Source organism: Dipodomys ordii, unplaced genomic scaffold (assembly GCF_000151885.1).
Source record: "Dipodomys ordii isolate 6190 unplaced genomic scaffold, Dord_2.0 Scaffold30, whole genome shotgun sequence".
NCBI classification, from domain to species: Eukaryota; Metazoa; Chordata; class Mammalia; order Rodentia; family Heteromyidae; genus Dipodomys; species Dipodomys ordii.
This window is the reverse complement of record NW_012267246.1, coordinates 10,217,795-10,239,219: the sequence shown is the minus strand read 5'-3', so window position 1 is coordinate 10,239,219 and position 21,425 is coordinate 10,217,795. Positions and strand designations below refer to the sequence as shown.

The following is a 21,425-nucleotide window of genomic DNA, read 5'->3' as shown; positions in this document are numbered from 1 at the left end:
CGCTGTCTCTCAGCTCTTCAGCTCAAGATCAGCATTCTACCACTTGAGCCACAGCGCCACTTCCAGTTTTCTGATAGCTTATTGGAGATAAGAGTCTCATGGACATTTCCTACCCTGGCTGCCTTTGAACCTCGATCCTCAGATCTCAGCCTCCTGAGTAGCTAGGATTACAGGTGTGAGCCACCGGCACCAGGCTGTTCTCCAGTGTTTATGGGAAATACTGTAGGGTTAAATGAGGAAGTCAGTCAGAGGCCTGTACTCGTTACAGTCAGTACTTGCATAGTTTCAACATTAAAGATATTCAGCATTTTTAGATACTAAGCTTCATGGTAAGGATGGTTCTCTTTTTAAAGTGTAAAATGTGGTTTATTTGGCTGTTTCTGTGACCAGCATTCTCAAACAGTAGCTTTGTTTCCCTGGTAAGTCATATTGATGATGGTTTCCTTCTTATTGCTGCACTTTGCTGCTAAATAGTGTGTGATTTCAAGTCTTTGGAGAAAGTAAAAAGTAGTTTCTCACAAAGTAAGTGGAGACTTGCATTAATTAGGATGTAGGTTTGGCTACTCCTCTAGAGATGCAGAATGATAACTGGATTATAAGATGGGTTAAGTTTCTCTGACATAGTGGTAGTGGGCCTGGTAGCTCCAATGTCTGTCTCCCGTCCCTAGAATAGTGTCCTCATTTCTAGTATGGCTGACAAGGAAAGGCATTATTTGGAAATCAGCTACACATAGGGCAGATGCTAGCTTTTATCCTACACATAGCCTTGTGCCAAGCTCTTTATTGCTGGGGAAAAAGTAAAGAAATGGATACTAGAGAATTATCAGGGGGGTTTACTATGTAATCCGAATCTGATTAGCTATGTCAACACTTGTAAAGATTTATTTGGTTCTGCTACTTTTTTAGTTCACAAATAAATATGAAAAGCAGCATTGGGAGCATTACTAGATGTGTTAAAAATACAATAGAAATCTTTAAAAGCTTAGTATTCCTCCTTTTTTTGTTATTCATGGGGCTTGAACTCGGCCTGGGCTCTGTCCCTGAGCTCAGCTCTTCAGCTCAAGGTGAGTGTTCTACCACTTGAGCCACAGCGCCACCGGGTTTTCTGGTAGTTTATTGGAGATAAGAGTCTCACGGACTTGCCTGCCCAGGCTGGCTTTGGACCACATCCTGAGTAGCTAGGATTATAAGTGTCCAGCTTATTCTTTCTTTATGAAGAATAAAACTACTATTGTACTTTGGTTGATTTGTTCATCTTTTTTCTGTGGGAGCTGGTGCTGGGCTTAATCTCAGGCACTCTACTACTTGAGCCACAGTTCCATTTTTAGCTTTTTGGTGGCTAATTGAAGAGTTTTATGGACTTTCCTGCCCAGGATGGCTTTGAACTGTGGTCCTCAGATCTCAACTTCCTGTATAACTAGGATTACAGTCCTGAACTACCACCACCCACCATCTGGCAATTTGTTACTCTTAAGCCATATCTATTTAGTATCTTTCATCTCTCACAAGCAAAAAAATAATTTCTTCTCAACAGATATTCTGATCTATTATCAAAATATTCTACATTGTTACATTAACTGATAAAAGTCTTTGAACCCAGTGCCCATGGCTCACACCTGTAATCCTGGCTACTTGGAAGCTGAGATCTAAGGATCTTAGTTCAGAGTCAGGCTGGGCAGGAAAGTCTACAAGAGTCTCTTATTTCCAATTAAGTACCAAAAGAGCTGGAAGTGGCACTGTGACTCAAAATGGTAGAGAACTACTAGCCTTTAGCAAAAGAGGCTCAGGACAGAGCCCAGAATTTAAGCCCTAGGACTGGCACAATCAATAAATCATTATCTTTGAAGGAAAACTTTTAGTATAGCTTGTTCTTGAAACACCTTGAGGAATGAATTCTTCAGGGCTGTGTTAGTGGCAATAGTGGTTGAGAGGTTCTGTCTCTGGTTTAGGCTTTTCAAGGACAGATGATGTTGAAGCATAACAAAAATACAACGTGCTTATAGTCTGGGAATTGGGATGCTTCCTCCTAGGACACTCCCTAGGACAGGGAATGCATATTAGTTCATGATTTCATTACGTGAAATACTACTTTACGTGTTTTGGTAATTGTTCTCTGTCTACTTCTCCAGTAAAATTGGGATGACATAGGTGCATGAATTTACTGAGCACATGGCATCTTTTTCTACTTTTCCCAGTTGTCTTCATCTTCCAAGTCTTTGTTTAGTGGATAATATAGAAAGTGCACATACGGTGCTCACAGCTAAGTCTTAGTGGGGTGTTTTTGTATGTGGTAGTGTTGAAATTATAATGATGTGAGAAAATGGCACAACATGGCGGATTTAAGAATTTTCTAGGTTTCACTGAATTCACAAATATATCTTTTAATTATCTTTTAATACTCTTAGTTCTTATATAGAAAATGAGAATGGAGCTGGGTGCTGGTGGCTCACGCCTGTAATCCTAGCTACTCAGGAAGCTGAGATCTGAGGATCTCGGTTCAAAGCCAGCCCGGGCAGGAAAGTCCGTGAGACTCTTACCTCCAATAAACCACTAGAAAGCCAGAAGTGGCGCTGTGGCTCAAGCAGTAGAGTGCTCACCTTGAGCTGAAGAGTGCAGGGACAGCGCCCAAGCTAGTGATCAAGCCCCACAACCGACCAAAAAAAAAAAAAGGAAATGGGATTGTCACTGGTTTATTATTTTTATTTCAGTTCTTTGAGAAAGGTATTATAAACCCCCCTATTTATAGATGACAAAACTGTGGGTGATTGGGTTGTTTTCTAATGGATGACTGCTGCTCAGTGTCTAGTGTAGTTTGCCTCTGAGATGGTGGCCTGCAGAAGAACTTGCCCTGACCTCAAATGGTAGGATATGGATAGGATATGGATATTCTGACTTAATAGAGACCACCCTGAAAAAGGCATCAGCAACTGGAAATTATAAAACAATTTGGGAAATTATAAAACAATTTTGATCTAACTAAAAGGAACCATTTTATGATTATATATATATATATACCTTTATATATTTAGTCCTTGGAGACATCAGAATTTGACATTTTGAAGTCATCTTCATTCTCCTCAATTAAAGGCTTTTCTGCCTTATTTCCCACATTGTGCATTTTGAAAATGTTCTTTCTAGAGGGTAGTGATTGTGAGTTACTCACCTTAATGTCTCACAGTACAAGTAAGACATACTGGATTCTCAGCAAAAAATGAACCTTTAAAAATATTATTTATATGGGAACAAAACCCATCTAATACTATGAAGAAGCAAGAGGGACTTTATGGAGGTGGTTGGTTGCCTTTGCCCTGTCAGAATAGCCTTGGGTTGAAAAGTTAAAGGATCATTGGCCTGGTGACAGCATCAAATCAAAACAGAAACTGAAAGAAAAATGTCCACAATTACATTTTTGGAACTTTTCCCTGTTTTTTTTGTTTTTGTTTTTTTGTTTTTAGAGACATTAGAAGAAATGGACAGTGAGCTGCTCAAGTGCGAATTCTGTGGGAAAATGGGATATGCTAATGAATTTTTGAGATCAAAAAGATTCTGTACTATGTCATGTGCCAAAAGGTATTTCTTTTTTTAATCTTTAAAAATGATGTATTTAGGGGCTGGGACTATGGCTTGCCTAGCACACATGAAGCCGTGGGTTTGATTCCTCAGTACCATAAAAACAGGAAAAGCTGGAAGTAGCACTGTGGCTCAAGTGGTAGAGTGCTAGCCTTGGGCAAAAGAAGCTCACGAACAGTGCCCAGGTCCTGAGTTCAAGCCCTAGGATGGGCAAAAAAAAAAAAAAAAAAGATGCACTCATTTATTTTTCAGGACTATTACTTCTATAAGAGAAGTTTTTAGGTTTAGGGACTGAAAAAGATGTAAGTAACTCAAAAGCTAGCCTTCTTTCACTAGTCATTTGTGCACACAGGAGTCCTTAAATAATGGGAAACGTCTTGGAATGATTGAATATGCCCATATTTTTAAAATGACTTGGAAAGGCAAAATAAGATTTTGGATTTCATTTTATGCAATATGGGTTTTGAGAAAAGGGATATTACATTAAATGACACTTCAAGAGATGACCCAATCTTTCATATCAGGATGTTGGTTTTCTACCAATCATAATAGGATCAGAGTTCTGATTTATACTTATCAAGATTTTTCCTATTGGGGTTTTGAAACTTGTATACTTAAAAATTTGTATCTTTTTTGTTGTGTGGGGCTTAAACTCTGGGCCTGGGCGCTGTCCCTGAACTCTACAACTCAAGGCAAGTGCTCTACCACTTGAGCCACAGCACCACATTGGTTTTCTGGTTGTTTATTGGAGATCAGAGTCTCACTTCCCTGCCTAGGCTGGCTTTGAACTGTGATCCTCAGATATCAGCCTCCTGTAGGTGAGCCACAGTGCCTGGCATTTGTATGTCTTGAAATCTGAGAACTTTTATTTCTCAGATAATTAAACCATTTTTTCCATATTTGCCTTTTTCTAACATTCAGCTTGTTATTTCTCAGAATAGTTTGTTTACCTCGTAAACAGGCTCATAAACTCTGATTTATTCTGGGTTAACTAAATGATCAGGGTTTTAAATTTTTTCAAAGCTGGTTAAATCAGCTTAGCTGTTATCTGAAAGAATCTGCCTATCCAGATGAGTTCTCTCTTCTCAGGTCCTTTTAAGATAACAATGGTTATTTGTTATATGGGAAAATAAAGTATGAGATGACAGTAAAATAAATATGACCATAAAATAAAGATTTTAAATTAAAATTTGCCCAGGGTATATTGGGTACTTGTATTGGCAACACATATACTAAAACTAGAACAATACATAGAAGATGAGCATGGCCCTGTACAAATTTAAAATGTTCCTTTTTCCCCCCTGTGCTTTGGGTAATTCTATCCATACTATTTAGAAATATTTCAGAATATTTAATGTGACAAATGCTTTCCCCAGAGATGATTATTACGTGGTATTGTACCCTTAAATAAATCTCTTTAGAGGGCTAGGGGATCTAACACAGGGAAATATAGATGAAAGAACAAGGAAGAGAGGAAGACAACACTGCAGCTGCTTACATGTCTGCTTAGCTGTCAGTCTTGGCAAGCTAAATACGAAATACAAATACCTTCTGTGATCCTTTATCAGTAGTAAGGTTGACATTTGTAATCCTGGCTACTCTTGACAACTGGAGCCTGGAGGAGCATAGTGTGAGGCCAGCTGGAACAGAAAAGTCCATGAGATTTCATCTCCAGTGAGCTACCAGAAACACTATCTGGAATTGTGACTAAGTGGTAGAGTGCCATCTGTGAGCAAAACAAGCTGAGTGGTTCTAAAAATTAAAAAAAAAAAAAATGCAGGTTTCACCAGGAAATAAAATTAGGAACCAAAAACTTACATTGTTGAGCTTTATGCATGTATAATGAACACAACAAGAGCTTTTTGAATTATTTTATGGTAATATGAAGTGGCCATCAGGACACTTTTATATTTGTTGGGGAAAAATAGTTGAGGAAAATTATTTTTGTTATTGATCCTAGAAAGTTATTGATAGCACTGTTAACTAGGATTTTTTTCCTTGTAATTTTCTTGGAGCATGAGAGTTTTGAAAATAATAACTTGTAGAGTCAATTTCATATGTGTAAAAAAAAACCTGCATATAATTTTGTTAGACGATTTTCTCTCACACTTCTTTCTAGGGAAGGCTGAGTCCTGCAGCTTCACTTTTGCATGAACCTTCAGTGTTTAGTTTAAAAATACTAACAATTTCACTGGAACATGGTTGTACATGCTCAGTATTTTCAGTGGCTGTGTACATTCTATTGTAAGAGTTGAGTGTTTGTGACAAACACTTGTATGACCTGTAATACCTAAATATTTACTCTCTGGCTCCTCATAGCATCAGTTAGCGAGACTGTGGTCTAGACTATAAAGCCGCTTGATGGCATAGAACTCCTAAGTTGTCTCAACAAAGATATATATTTTAAAAAAAATCCTTAAGCCAATTTTAAAGAAATATGTAGTTCCAAACTTCCAGAAGATTAGGCACAATGAATTTATTATATAACTTTGGAATTCCAACTTTATATTTTCACTTTTTTATAGCAAATTTTTTATTGTAATTAAGTGATTACATAAATTTCACAGTATTGTGAGATAGTGATACTTAAAGTCACAAACACATTCTAACCTTTATGGGCAAATTGTCTTTACTGTGGTCTATAAAGTTTATGAATTCTGTGAGCTTTGACAGTACAGTTATTTCTTCCACATCAGGTGATATGTACATCACTTTTTGATTTAATAATATTCTAAAATATTTTACTAACTGCTTGAGCTGCATATTATATTGATCTCTGAAGAGATCAAAATACAACCTCTTCAGAAATTACTTGAGAAAATATCAGTTTGAATATACATTCTAAGTATTACAGAATTGTTCCTCCTAGAACCTTGTGTTTGCTCCTATTAAGATTACTCTGGGGCTGGGAAGGTGGCTCAGTGTTTGCCTTGCATGCATGAAGCCCTGGGTTCGATTCCTCAGTACCACATAAGCAGAAAAAGCCGGAAGTAGTGCTCTGGCTCAAGTAGTAGAGTGCTAGCCTTAAGAGCTGAGGGACAGCGGCCAGGCTGAGATCAGGCCCCACAACTGACCCCCCCGCCCCCCCCAAAATTACTTTCTGTATTTTGAGGAAAATTTCTTACTTCCATGCATAGTGAGAAAATATCAATCCATTTTTATAGATGCTCAGTATTTTTTTTTGGATGCTCAGTATTTAAAAGACATTATGACTGGGTGCTGGTGGCTTACCTCTATAATCCTAGCTACTCAGGAGGCTGAGAGATCTGAGAGTCACAATTTGAAGCCAGCTAAGACAGGAAAGTCCGTGAGATTCCAATTAACTACAAAAAAGCTTTTTGGATCTGTGGCTAAGTGGTCGAGTAATGGCCTTGATGGGGGGAATAAAAACTCAGGGAAAGTGCCCAGGCCCTGAGTTCAAGCCCCCTAGAACTAGGACCAAAAAGAAAAAAAAAAGACATTATGATAGAAGCCATTGTTTGACCTCTACCATAAACAAGTCCCTTGAACAATGTGGATTTACTTACTAAGGTATTATTAATAACTTAATGATTCACAATTGTACTTTCAAGGTATAATGAAATACAGTATGTTATGTAATCCTTACATTTTTCCCCCTTTACTTTAATCTCTTAGGTACAATGTTAGCTGTTCTAAAAAATTTGCCCTTAGTCGTTGGAATCGTAAGCCTGATAATCAGAGTCTTGGGCACCGTGGCCGCCGTCCAAGTGGCCCTGAAGGGGCAGCAAGAGAACATATCCTTAGGCAGGTCTGTAGAAACTTTGTTCAGTGTATAATATCCTTTTTAGAAATGCAAGGAAAATGCAATGCTGTATTTTACTTGTACTACATTTTCCAGCTTCCAATTACTTATCCATCTGCAGAAGAAGACTTGGCTTCTCATGAAGATTCTGTGCCATCTGCTATGACAACTCGTCTGCGCAGGCAGAGTGAGCGGGAAAGAGAGCGTGAGCTTCGAGATGTAAGAATTAGGAAAATGCCTGAGAACAGTGACTTGTTACCAGTTGCACAGACAGAGCCCTCTATATGGACAGTTGATGATGTCTGGGCCTTCATCCATTCTTTACCGGGTATGTAATTCACCACTTTGCCTTAGGTTTTCTTTTGCATGTATAGTTGGGAATGATGTAGACTCATCCACACTTTTCACAAAATGGCTAGAGCAGTTCTGTGTACATGTATAACTGAAATGGCATTTGCTATTGAAATGTGATCTGTTTCCTCTTCCTTATTCCCTCAGCACAACTGGGTATTTTTTCATACCCTCCCAAGTCGATAAAAACTGACTAGTCCTGCTTCTGCTGTGACACCCAGCCGGTGAAGAAATATTAAGGTGCTCTCTTCTCCTCAGTCTGATTTCTCTCGAGAGGTCAGTAGAGAGATTGAATCAGACACCACTTCTCTTCTTCTCTTCTGTTTTTCTATCCTATTTCCTGTTCCCTAATTTAACCATTTTTTACCTAAGAGAGACTGAGGTTTTTCGTTTTTATTTTTCATTTCTGAAAGCTAATCAAGACTATAGAATATGGTAAGATATTGGTTTTTCCTTAAAAAAATCAAGTTGATTCTTTGAAAGGAAGTTGTATTCCTTGTTTCTTTGCAGTAGATAAACATCAAAGCACATCTGAAATTTTTTTCAAGTTATCAGCTGAAATTCAATTATGTTCATTCTGAAGCTTTCTTTTTATTTTCCAGTTCTCTCATTGTGATACTCTTTCCATCAACTTAAAGCCTCCTTTTTCTTTTAAAGCAACAATAATCTTTCTGTCTACTTTTTCCCAGGGGCTGGTAACTAGAGTCAGTTGTACCTTCACTTGTGAGGAGACCCACGCTGATTATATGTGTTAAGACTTAGTTTCTTTTAAACTTGTAAACATACTCACTTTGATCTTATGGATCTGGAAAATGGGAGTTTAAAAATGGATTCCCTTTAGATTTTATTATGAATCATATAGTTTCTCTTGATTCATAAGAATGTATCTCATTTGAGTTATCAGGCAGGCTTTGTAGAAATTAAGGTAATCATCTGCCCATTGTTAATATCTTTCTTGTGAAAGTGACCAAGGTGTCAGAAGCAAACTTAGAGCTCATGTGTTTTACAAGAAAATATATTTAGAAATGCTAGTTTTGTAAAACTGCCATTCAGTTTACCTCATAAACAGTTCTAAAATTTTATTGAATTATTATACCAATGTCTTTGAAACAAGGTATAGTCACTTTTAAAGTTAAATGAACTTGTTTAGAGGACATACCCTTTGCTCATATGTAGATTTTTAAGTATACACCAAAGACAAGTTCAGAGTTAATTGCTGACCCATGGGGGTTTAGAATCTGTTTAAAACTTAATGTAGTAGAGATGTTGAGTCTTCATTGGTTTGGGTTTTCAATATTTAAAAATTTTAACTAGTATAGTTATCTTCCAAATTAAAATTGGAGTCCAAAACTGATTCTGAGGTGCTGGATGTGAACTCTCTTTTCTTCAGCAATCACTTCACCATGTTGGGCAGCCATCTATCTGTTTATAAACGAGTTCATGTTGAGGGGAAATATTTCTTTTCCTATAAGAGTTGTTTTCTATACCAAGGAATTAGATACTGTTGGTTCTTCTCTCACTCCCTATGGGCTTTTAGAAATAATTTTCACTAGAATCCACTTGTCCTGTGACTAATCTTGCTACTTTATAAGAACAAAGGGTAACTCCCATGTCTCATTCTTCCTTTGAGTTAAAAAACAAAACAAAAACCCTCAATTTTTTGTTCATACGCTTGACATTCTTGTTTTAATGAGTTAAGATACTTAATTTTGTTGTAAGTTGTTCAGAGAATATCACATACTATTATAAAAAGTCATAGTTTGCAGTCTATACTATTTTATAGTCAGAATAACTTTTTCTTTTTTGCTATAATGGAAATATTTTCAAATTGCTTTGGCAGGCCAAATAATAAGCTTATTTTTATGTTCAGTTACATTGCCTTTCTCAAAGTTTTTCTCTGCGTAATGCCTTGTATCTTAAAGTAAATCTTTATCTTTGTCTCTGCTTCTGTGACTTGTTCAAATATCCTTCTGAGCCTCTTGTGGCTCACTCAGGTTTGCTTTCCTTGAGTTCAGTCTTCTACCAAGATTTTTTCATAGTTTGAGAAAAGCTTACAAATTTCCTAATCTCTTTTGTATTTTCTTGTAAGTTAGCATGGAATATCTTCCCTTTCTAATCAGGGTACCCCTGAGGTTTTCTGTTTTCTTTGTATGTCATCTTATTAACCATCCTGTTGGGATTATGTTAGACCTTGTATATGGCCCACCAATATCTGAGTTGTTATGGGGAGGGGAGGGGAAATATAGATTAAGATAGATAGATAGATAGATAGATAGATAGATAGATAGATCACTTGTGCACTGAAAGTTCTCTGTATGAGCAATCTTATTTTCAATTAATGCTGTTTATCTACCTTGATATGGTAACTGCCTTTTGCAAAGATCAGTTTAGTATCTATAATCTTATGAATCCACATTTGGTATTTAAATAGATAGATAGATAGATAGATTTATATAAAGTGGAAACAATTTCATCTTTATTTTTTTGTGGCACTGGGATTTGTGCCTACAAGGCAAGAACTCTGCCACTTGAACCACACCCCCAGCTCATTTCTTGTAAGTCTGAATATTATTATTTTTTTTGTAATACTAGATTTGGTAGTTTATTCTATACTATTGAGTTATAAGATGCCTTTTCAATAACTTTGCTGAGGTCAGTTTTTATGTGGGGCTTTTTTTTTTTTTTGCCTGGACTTTTCTGGAGAAATGACTGTGGACACTAGAAAGTTTACTAGGGACCCAGCCCATCGTGAGAACTGATCTTTGGTTCTGGTATTAGGTCAACTGAGTTGACTAATTGCTTTGGTGATGTGTGTTTTGAATACACTGTTGGGCACCAAGCATTTCATAGATATAGATGCTAATATCAGGAAGTCACAGAACTTCACCTCAGTTTACCTTGAGTACTTTGACTTTTAAAAAACAGTTTTTTCTCCAGTGAGTTTCTAGAATCATCCTTGCTTCTGCCTCCCCCCCCCCCCCTTTTTTTTTTTTTTTTTTTGCTGGTCGTGGACCTGAACTCTGGGCCTAGGCACTGTCCCTCAGCTCTTCAGCTCAAGGTGAGCGTTCTACCGCTTGAGCCACAACGCCACTTCCAGCTTTTTCTGTTTATGTGGTGCTGAGGAATTGAACCCAGGGCCTCATGCATGCAAGGAAAGCACTCTACCACTGAGCCACCTTTCCAGCCCCCACCCCACTTTTTAAAAGTTATTTTATATTTCATCTCCGTACTAATGTACCTATACTTTTTTTTTTGTTGTTTTGTTTTGGTTGGTTGTGGGTTTTGAACTCTGGGCTTGGGCCTGTCCTTGCGCTCTTCAACTCAAGGCAAGCACTCTACCACTTGAGCCACAGCGCCACTTCCGGTTTTCTAGTCGTTTATTGGAGATAAGAGTCTCACGGACTTTCCTGCCTGGGCTGGCTTTGAACTGTGGTCCTCAGATCTCAGCCTCCTCAGTAGCTAGGACTACGGGTGTGAGCCACCAGCGCCCGGCTTGTACCTATCCTTTTTTCTGGTGATCTAAACCTTTGAAGATAATGTATTCTTAGTCATGCTGTTTCCTGGTATACTTTTTGTATTATTTGCCAATACTTTTACTCTTCACCTTTTAGAAGACTTCTGAGGAGGAGTCACAGTACAGAAGAGAATATGTTCTATACACATACATACATACACACATGTGCATATATCTCTTCTTGATGAAGAACTTTCTATCCCCAAATGTAGTTCTTATGGTCCTTATTTCCTCTTACTTTTGTTCTCTGAATCTAAGTAAACCCTATCCTGTTCTCTCTCTTCCTTCCTTCCTTCCTTCCTTCCCTGTGTCCTTGTAAGACTGAAGAGAGAAGAACATTAGTTCTTTCAGTAAAAGAAGGAGGAAGTCACAACTAGATGCAAGATTAGTCAGTTTTGTCTGCCCAGTTTTGTTGAGAGCTACCTCTAGGAAAAGAAAAGGGGCTTTTCTATGGTGAGTAATCCCATTTCATGTTAGATTCATAGATGGTAATTGGGGGAAAAAAAACATAAAAGTTTACACTGTTGAGGATTTTGAAATGTCAATTTAAAACTTATCAGATAAATTGAAAACCTGGGTGCAAGTAGGAAATAGTAGATGTATACTAACACAGGACTTGGGAATAAAGTAGCCAAGAGAGCAGGTGTTACACAGGAGAATATGTGTTACTCTTACAGAAAGCTCTTTTGTGGTATATTATATTTTGTCCTTTATAATTTAATTAGTTATTCCGACCTTTATGCCTATGCAATATCTGTGTTTGGGCTGGGCTTACAAGGAAGGCTTTATCTTAATATAAACACGGTGATGATACATTTGTAGTAGCATGATATCTAAAGGAATAATGCAACCACATTTCCATTTCTCATCATTTTGTATGTGTGTGTGTGTTGATTTTCCATAGAATACTGGTTTGAGTAAAAGACATTAAAATGACTAGTTTTTATACTAATGTTAATTTTATAGTTTTACTGTGTTTATGCAATGTTTTTGCTTTCTCTCCCTGATTCATTCATTACCCCTGACCTACTGGTTTCTGTGCCTTTATGGGGAAGTTACTGGTAACTTGGATGTGCAGAATTTCTGGTAGACAGTAAAGACATTTATGTAGATACTAGCATTGTTACCTGCTGATGTACCTGCAAGCTAAAATACTTGTTTGACACATTAGCCTACAAGCTTATACTTTCAATGAGAATTTGTTATCATAAGTGAAGTGGGTGTGTTGTATGCCTGTACTAGCCTGTGCAAGGCTGAGACCGGAGGATTGTAACTTCAAGACCAGCCTGGGCTGTGTAGCAGGATCCTGTTTTAAAAACCAAACAAAAAGCCAGGTACGAGTGACTCATACCTATAATGCTAACTACTCAGGAGACTGAGATCTGAGGATTGCGGTTTGAAGCCAGCCCAGGAAAGAGTCTGTGAGACTCTCTTTATTTCCAGTTAACCACCAAAAAAGCAGGAAGTAGAGCTGTGGCTCAAAGTGATCCATAGCCTTGAGCAGAAGAGCTAAGGGATAGTTCTAAACCCTGAGTTCAAGCCACAGGGCCAGCACCAAGAAAAGGGGGAAAAAGCTATGTTGAATGATACTAAAATTTGGAGTTGATTGTACATTGAGTAGCATTATATGTGTATTGATACCGTGGTCTTGAGTTCTGTCTTAAGTCAACAGTAAACAATGAAAAATTTTATTGCCCAGAACCTCTTAGCTGTACTTGGCAGCAAAATTTATAAATCAGAACAAAGTATAAATGATGAAAGTAGAAATCTTGATACTGGAGAAAATAATTTATTTGACAAAACATGCTGTTTCATTTGTCTTTGAACCTATGTGTGAAGAAGATACTACATAAAGATAAGTTCATGATTTGTGTGTGTGGCATGATGTCATAGATCACTGTGTCTGTGTGTGTGTGTGTGTGTGTGTGTGTGTGTGTGTTCGTTCATGTTCTGGGGCTTAAACTTAGGGCCTGGATGCTGTACTTGAGCTTTTTTGCTCAAGGCTAGAGCTCTTATCACTTGAGTCACAACTCCCTTCCAGCCTTTTTGGTGGTTAATTGGAGATAAGAGTCTCAGGGACTTTCTTCTCCAGGTTGGCTTCAAACCAGGGTTTCCTGCATCTTAGCCTCCTGAGTAGCCTGGATCGTAGATGCGAGCCACTGGTACTCCACTCTATATTTTTAAACTAAGTATATATTTTTTTCTTTTCCTTTAAAAAAATTTTTTTTTTTGGTCATGGGTTTGAACTCTGGGCCTGGGCACTGTCCCTCAACTATTCAGCTCATGGCTAGTGCTCTACTACTTTGTCCACTCTGTACTTTTTAAAATATTTTTGGTGTCAGTCCTGGGGCTTGAACTTGAGGCTTGGGGGCTGTCTCCCAGTTTCTTCAAACTTTCATCCTCACAACTCTGCTCCTGTAGTGAGGATTACAGGGGGTGCCTGGCCACTCTGTACATTTTTACCCCCACTAATTGTTGACTTTTATTTTATTTTGTTTGTTTTTGTGACAGTCCTGGGGCTTGAACTCAGGCCCAGGTGATGTCCCTGAGCTGTTTTATGTAAGGCTAGTGTTGTTCCATTTGAGCTATAGCTTCACTTCTGGCTTTTTTGTAGTTAAAATTAATTGGAGATAAAGGTTTCATGAAATTTCCTGACTGGGCTAGCTTTGAACGGTGATCCTCAGATCTCAGCCTCCTGAATAGATAGAATTACAAGTTGGAGCCACTGGTACCTGGTGAAATTATCACTGTTACTACTATTACCACTACTGCTACCAGTATTATTATTAGATGATTGTGGAGCTTGAACTGTGGCCCTGGGTACTGTTCCTGATTTTTTTTTGTTCAAGTCTAGCACTCTACCACTTTGAACCATAGCTCCACTTCTGGTATTTTGGAGTTAATGGGAGATAACAATTTCACAATTTCCTACCTCGTCTGCTTCCAAACCACTATTCTCAGATCTCAGCCTCCTGAGTAAGCTAGGATTAGAGGCATGAGTCACCAGCAACTGGCCAGCTATATTATTTTTATAACAAGATTTCCAAGTAAATTTCTTTACCTAGACTTTGAATTCCTATTTGAGAATATTAACAAATACTCTCTTCTTCAAGGGTGAACCCAGACCATTATAAGTAAATTCTGTGAGCTTTTCAGCCTGTATTGAGACCCACTGAGTGCATTAAAATTAATTGGGATTGCTAGGAGTAAAGTCTAGTTGTTGTATATTTATTCTAATTTCCTTTCTCTGATCACATTCCAGGCTGCCAGGATATTGCAGATGAATTCAGAGCACAAGAGATCGATGGACAGGCCCTTCTCTTGCTCAAAGAAGACCATCTCATGAGTGCAATGAATATTAAGCTGGGCCCTGCCCTGAAGATCTGTGCACGCATCAACTCTCTGAAGGAATCTTAACAGAATATGAAGCTTTCATGTAACACCAATTTGATTTGTTTTTACACAGACTTGTAAGGTAAAGGCTTTCATTGGCCTAGAATAATACACTTACAATGGAAGGCTAAACACACTTCTACAGATACAATAATCCATCATAATTTTCATAATTACCCAACACTGGTGAAGTTAATTTTACAAGGTACATGCAACATTGAAAGACTTGTTACAGATGGCCATATTTTTCAAAGAAACGTTATACTAGATAATTTTTTAAATGTGATGTTCATCATTAATATATAGAATCCTTTTAAAAATAATTTAATTATTTACATTTCTTCTCTTTTGATTCAGTTTTCTTACACATATTTCTATCCTATTAATTTTTTAAAGGTTGTCATAGAGATGTGGAATAATTTAGAAGTCAATGATGCAGTTGTATGTAATGAAATAGAGTACAGTTCTCAGAGTCAGACCTTTTAGACAAATGCTTTATCTAGCTATAAGAAAGGATTGTGTTCTAGCATAAGCAGTACTGATCTGGAGGTTAAAACAGTTGGTTTCTCTTTGGTTTAAGTGATAAAGTTAGCTTTCCTCTCAGTGTTTGTACATATACAGCAATGTTCTTAATGGAAGTCACTTGTTGTACTCGTTAGGAGACATTTGACAATATCTAGACCCATTTTGGTCAAGAGCTTGGGGATAGTATTGGGAGAGTTGCTGTGGATACATAGTAGTAGGGGCCAGAGCGGTTCCTAAATACCCTACAATGCTTAAAATGTCCTTCACAATCAGTAGTGCCAAGACTGAAAAACTGATGAGGTTGGAGAGACAAATGTTGCTCTTTTTCACAGAGAAACACTGCGAGCATGGGGCAGGGCGTTAGAATGAACACACATACAATGGAAGTATTGTCAGGCAGCATTAATGTTGGACTTAGTTATTTTTTCCAGTTCGGTTATGCATAATAGAAAAGAACCATGAAATTGCTCATTATGAAAAGCAAATGATTTGGCTCTCAGCTAGTATTGATTCACATGAATTACTTGTCAGGTCTCTCTGCTCCCCTGCACTGTACTGTGAACCTGGTACCTCTCCTGACAAGGGCTGTGCATAGTGGGGATGTGATTGTAAACATACTGACTCTAGCTAGAATGCTTGTTTTCCTTACTAAATCCTTTGCATTCTTCCTGCAAAGCATTTATGAATTTATTAGTTTTGAATGATCAAATCTAATTTTAAAACTTTGAAAGCAAAAGTTTTTCACCAGTTCACTTTCTACAGAATTATTTCCTGCGGGCACCTTGAGAGCCTGATGGTCCTCTTCATCAAAGCTTTGAGAACATTATAAAAGGTTTTGTTTAATCACTTCTATGTCTTTATCACATCACTGAGGCAGTTTAATAACTGAATGAACATGCACAGAGAAGCAGACACAGTTCAGTAAGTGAAGGTAAAGAGAGTCCGTGAGTTTCAGTCATTTTCACCGCTCCTTTAAAAGATTGTGTTGAGCTAGTAGAAAACTAAAGATGTCACTAAAGACATGACAGATATTTATCTTTTGGCTTTGTGTACATTAGAAAATATTGGTTATTTTTATATAAAAATATAGCGGGTAATTTTTTTAATCTCTAGATGCCTCTTGTTTGAATGTATGCTTTGTGAGATTCCTTGGGTAAGTAGTTGTAAATGAAGATGATTACTAATAGTTATGTGTAGAGTTAGAATGTATAATGTAAGGCCCATGTTCCACATCTACAGTAGCTTCTAGTCCATGATATGCATTTCTTTATATCACATTTTAAAGTTTCAAGGGAAGGTAGGTAGTCTACAATCAGTTTTTATTTATTAATGAATAATAGTTAACCATCATGATAGTTGTATGCTTTTCTCCCTCACCTTGCAATTTCAGAGCATGAAGATATACTAAGCAGTAAGAAGAAATGTCTTGTTCCATGAGAGGAAGGCACAAAGGAAAAATTGCCCCTAGGTTTAAAACTTTGGTACTACACAATCCATACAGTACTTCACAGTCAATACAAAACTTATTATTTGGGGTTAGACTCCCTTAGCAATACTATTTATATCCCATAACCAGTTTATCTATAGCTTTTAAGGTATTCTCTTTGAACTGTGTAGTAAATCCTTTTATTTACTTCCTCCACAGGTGTCAGTCATCTTCACTACACAAAAAAAAATGCCTGCACCTGGCACTGTATTACAGCATGCAGACAGGTTTTTGAGTGTAGTAGAGTTATAGATCTTGAAATGAGTCCAGATTTTCTGATATCTCCACTTTGAACATAACAGAAAATGCGCTTTTCTCACGTGAGTTATTTGATTTGGAAATTATTCATTTGCAGTGAGTAGTTCCCCATTGAAGTAGTTTTTCCTTCACATATGATTTAAGCATCTGAAGTAACATACCTCTTGTCCACCTCTCCTGAGCCTTAAGCACTTTTGGTGTGCCGCTTGCAGGAAGTTCCAGCCCTTTTTCCTAAGAAATTAGGGATTTACTTGGCAAGGAATAATATGTGGGAAACATGAAGTTCTTTTTGTTACTTAAATTTGTATTTTCTGCCTTGAAACTGTACTCTTTTCCTGTTGTGGAGGAAAACATACTTTTGAAGTTTTGTTTTAAGCCTTTGTTCCTAGAAAACAGATACAGTTTGTAAAATTATTTTTCTATGACAGTATTCCTCAGCCTTGTATAGAGATGTGTAAGCAAAGCTATGCAGGTTGGTCTAGTATGAGAACTGTCACCTTTCAAGTGGCACTTAGCTCTGATGCTATTCTTTTATTTGCTGTGGAATCATAGGTTACATGTAAAGGCCTAGGCATGGAGAGGGTAGGATGGGAGAGGAGGTCTCAGTGAGCACGCTGGAGGGTGGGAAGAGGTGGCAGGCAATAGTCCTCTCCTCCTGTCTTTGGGAGTTTAACTCACCACAACACTAAACAGATGGCTGCACTTTTCAAGTTAGGTTCATGTTTTACCTAGTTTAACATAGAAACAGTTTTTCTTGCTATAGTCTACTGTTTATATTTTTACTTCCTGGTGTATTGAAACATAACTGTATGAACAAGTAGTGGTTTTTGACATAGCTTATCTTCATATGTTAAGTGTAAAGTTGTAGTCAAGTTGAAACCCGTGCCACACCCTGTCTCACTGTCCTGAGGGCAGTGTTCAGGTGTTCTGCAGTGTTCTGTAGGGCTTTGCAGAGTTATTGCATGGTGACAGTGTGGGGAGGAGATGGACTCATGGTCTGAGGTTTGCCTGGCTGTACACAGCTAGATCCAGTGGATGAAACACTGTTTTCAACCAGAAGAGGCTGTGATTACTTTTGTGGCTTGAAGGCTTTCCTGCTCCTGATGAGCAGCAGGACGCCTGCTGCCCACTATCACTGGGTGTTTCTTAATGGCAGGAAAAGGCCTCGCCTGACTTCCTCCCCTAAAGTCCCCTTTAGCCCTGAAAACCGCACAGAAACTTGCTTCTTAGAAAGGCGTTGGCCTGGAATCCTTTAGAGGGTTGGTAACAGGGCTAACTTTAGGGAGGGACACAACTTGGGTGGGTTTTTCTGATTACCTCAGTCATGTTCTAATGAAATCTTTGAGTTGTGGAAACTTGCCCATCTATCCAAATTGCTTGCTGAGTCTGTTTTTTGGGCAACATATACATGACCAGCTGTGCCCAGAGACTGTCTTCTGGGGTGGTGGTGAAAGAGGAATATGGAGGAAGAGAGGGTACTGCAGCCAATAAAGTAAAGCCATTCAATGTAGATATGGCCTTCATCAATAGTCCAAAAATTAACTATTGGACTACCAGCACAGCAATATAAGACTACCTTCTTAAATGGAAGAGGAGATACTGTGCATTGAGCCCAGGGCCCCTGTGATTTTTAGTATATAAGATTTGCCTGTAATCAGACCTATTCTTCTTTCTCTTTATCAACTCGTCCTTAGATGCATTCATATCAATAGTACCAGTGATACCTAAGTTAGTGGTTTATTTTTATTTTTTTTTGTCAGTCGAGGGGCTTGAACTCTGGGCCTGAGTGCTGTCTCTGAGCTCTTTAGTTCAAGGGGTGGGCTCCATCACTTGAACCACTGTGCCACTTCTGGTTTTCTGGTGGTTAATTGGAGACAAAAGTCTCACAGACTTTCCCTGCCTGGGCTGGCTTTGAACTGTGATCCTCAGATGTCAGCCACTTGAGTAGCTAGGATTATAGGCATGAGCCAGTGGTGCCTGGCTTGTTTTGATTTTTGAATATTATAGGTATTATAATTGGAGAATATTTGTCAAAAATTCAAATACTTCTTTTTTTTTTTATAATTGAGTGTCCAGAATTACAGAGGAGTTTCCAATTTCCAATTCCACACTTGAATTAGCCTTGTAGATTATTATAAAGAAGGGTACTTTAGGATGGTATTTTACTTGATAGGGTTGTGTTTCAGTCTTAAGAACTGGGTGACTAAAAGCTGTAGATTTCTTGTCACTAGTGTGGATTTCTGTGAATAAGGTTATCAGTATGAATCACGATATGAACTGCATCAGTATTGATGTTCTGTAAATCCATTTAGAACATTTCTTTTCATCACAGAGTGGGGATTTGATTAGATAAGCACAAATACAGTATTAAGAAAAGAAAATATATAACTGTTAAAATTTAATTTTTTTTATTTTTTTAATTTTAATACTTTAAGCTATACATCTTAAAATACCTTTGGGAAGGTATCCCTCTTTTGTTAGAATTTTATAAAATGTGTCATTAGTTTTTTTTTTTTTTTTGTCGGCCGTGGGGCTTGAACTCTGGGCCTGGGCGCTGTCCCTCAGCTCTTCAGCTCAAGGCGAGCGCTCTACCACTTGAGCCACAGAGCCACTTCCGGCTTTTTTCTTTTTGCTTATGTGGTGCTGAGGAATCGAACCCAGGGCCTCAAGCATGCAAGGCAAGCGCTCTACCACTGAGCCACCTTCCCAGCCCCATCCCTCACTCTTCTTAATGTTGTAGAAATGCATTTAATTGTGTATCTGCATCTGCCCTCTTCTCTGTTCGTCTACCCCTTTCCCTTGATTCCATCTTCCACTGTCAGGTAACCAATCCTGGTGTTTTTGTTCAACCCATTTTTTACGAGTTATTTTTAGAAAAGGGACTTGCTTTCCTCCTGGGTGTGTGTCTGAACCGTGATTCACCTACTCTAGGCTTCTTGTCTTCATTGGGGTTGCAGACATAAACGTCTCAGCCTCCCCTCCATGGACACGATGTTTCTCAGCTTTTCTGCCCTCGTTGGCCCGGCACTGTGATCCTCCTGATCTCAGCCTGTGTAGCTGGGGATGAGAGGTACGTGCCACTGTGCCCATCCATGAGTTGAGAAGGGGTCTTTGAAAACTTTTTGCCCAGCTGGGCCTTGAAACCATAATCTTCCTATTTTAGTCTCCCAAGTAATTAGGATTATAGGTGTGAACCACCAGTGCCCAGCTAGTTCTCTTTTTATACTGAAGAGCTTTTGGTAATGATTTCTTGGCTCATTTACAGTATTTGTTCACCCAAGGACTAAGATGGAAACCTATAGTCAAGCTATCAAGGGCCTTTTCTTAAGTGCTATCTATTGGCTCATCACTGAACATGTGAATACATATTAATGTGGTCACTCATTGCACTTACTCATTTAGCAAACCTTCTGAACATGTGTAAGTGGGAGAAATGCCTAAGATAGTAGGAAGTCAAATCTCAATGGAGTTACTAACTTAACGTACTCACCATACACTTGGTGCCAAAAGGGAGACTTGTACGCATGGCCAGGGTTAGGCTAGATGACTTCTAAGGAGTGTGCACGATACAGTGCTGCTCCAGCACACTTCATGCCCAGTGACAACCTGATAGCTTACAAAATTAAGAGTGCTTGACTTGAGACGAGTGGGATAGGTGGTGTTGGCATTGATGCCATACGTGGTGTGTGGCAGGAAACAGGCTAATGGTGGTGTGTGTTTTCTCTACAGATCTTCATATCTAGCCACAGCAGTGGAGCTGTAGCTGTTTTCCAAAAGTGGAAAAAAATCTGAAAGATCAGACTTAAAAGCCAGAATAATAATATGTGATACAAATTTAAGGGTTATTACAGATAGCTACCTTGTAAATTATATGGAAGGGTCAGTAATAGGAAGTATTTATGTTGCTGGATATGGTGGCACACACATATAATCCCAGCAATTTAGGAGGTAGAGGCAGGAGGCTGTTGAAATCCAGGCCAGCCTGGGGCTACATAGTGAGATCTTCTGACAACAGCCAGGGTGGATGTATAGTTTCATGTCTGTAGAGCCCAGAAGCACAGCACCCGGGGCTCCATCCATGGCACCACTACCACCAAAAAGCTTACTGTGCCTGCTCAAGAAAAACAAATGTTAAAAATACTTCCCAGCTTGAATGAAGAATAGAAACTGAATGGAAAAAAGTTATTAATAGGGTAAAATTCTTTCATCATTTTGGGAATCAGAATGTGTCACTGTAACTTTACTGTCAGATGATAGAAAATTCTCCGTAAGAATACAAATTGAAAATACATAGTATTTTAAAAACCTTTATATATTGTAGTTGCAATTTCTAAAGCAGGAAAATACCCAGTGTTGGATTACAATGTACATTACACTCAAACTGATCAGAGAAAGCAACAATATTGTCTTTAAGTGTCCAGATAGTCTGGGTTGTTCCATGGTTAGTGTAAAATTACTTTTAAAGTGTTGTAATTTTTAAAATATACCTAATTTTTCAAATATTTTATGCTGTTAAAATATCTATTGCATAAATACTTTGTATATGTATTCTTAAAATTTCATGT

At 38.1% G+C, this 21,425-nt stretch overlaps 1 protein-coding gene across 1 annotated transcript in view; it reads left to right on the top strand.

Annotated features, from left to right (window-relative positions):
- Positions 1 to 14,937, top strand: part of Phc3 (polyhomeotic homolog 3 (Drosophila)) — a 73,413-nt gene extending 58,476 nt beyond the window's left edge. Inside the window, exons 12-15 of the mRNA XM_013016263.1 lie at positions 3,456 to 3,570; positions 7,207 to 7,339; positions 7,430 to 7,661; positions 14,461 to 14,937. Of these exons, the coding sequence (XP_012871717.1) occupies positions 3,456 to 3,570; positions 7,207 to 7,339; positions 7,430 to 7,661; positions 14,461 to 14,615 (635 nt within the window). The 3' untranslated portion in view covers positions 14,616 to 14,937. The remainder of the gene's footprint in view (positions 1 to 3,455; positions 3,571 to 7,206; positions 7,340 to 7,429; positions 7,662 to 14,460) is intronic.
- The last annotated feature ends 6,488 nt before the right edge of the window (positions 14,938 to 21,425 follow it).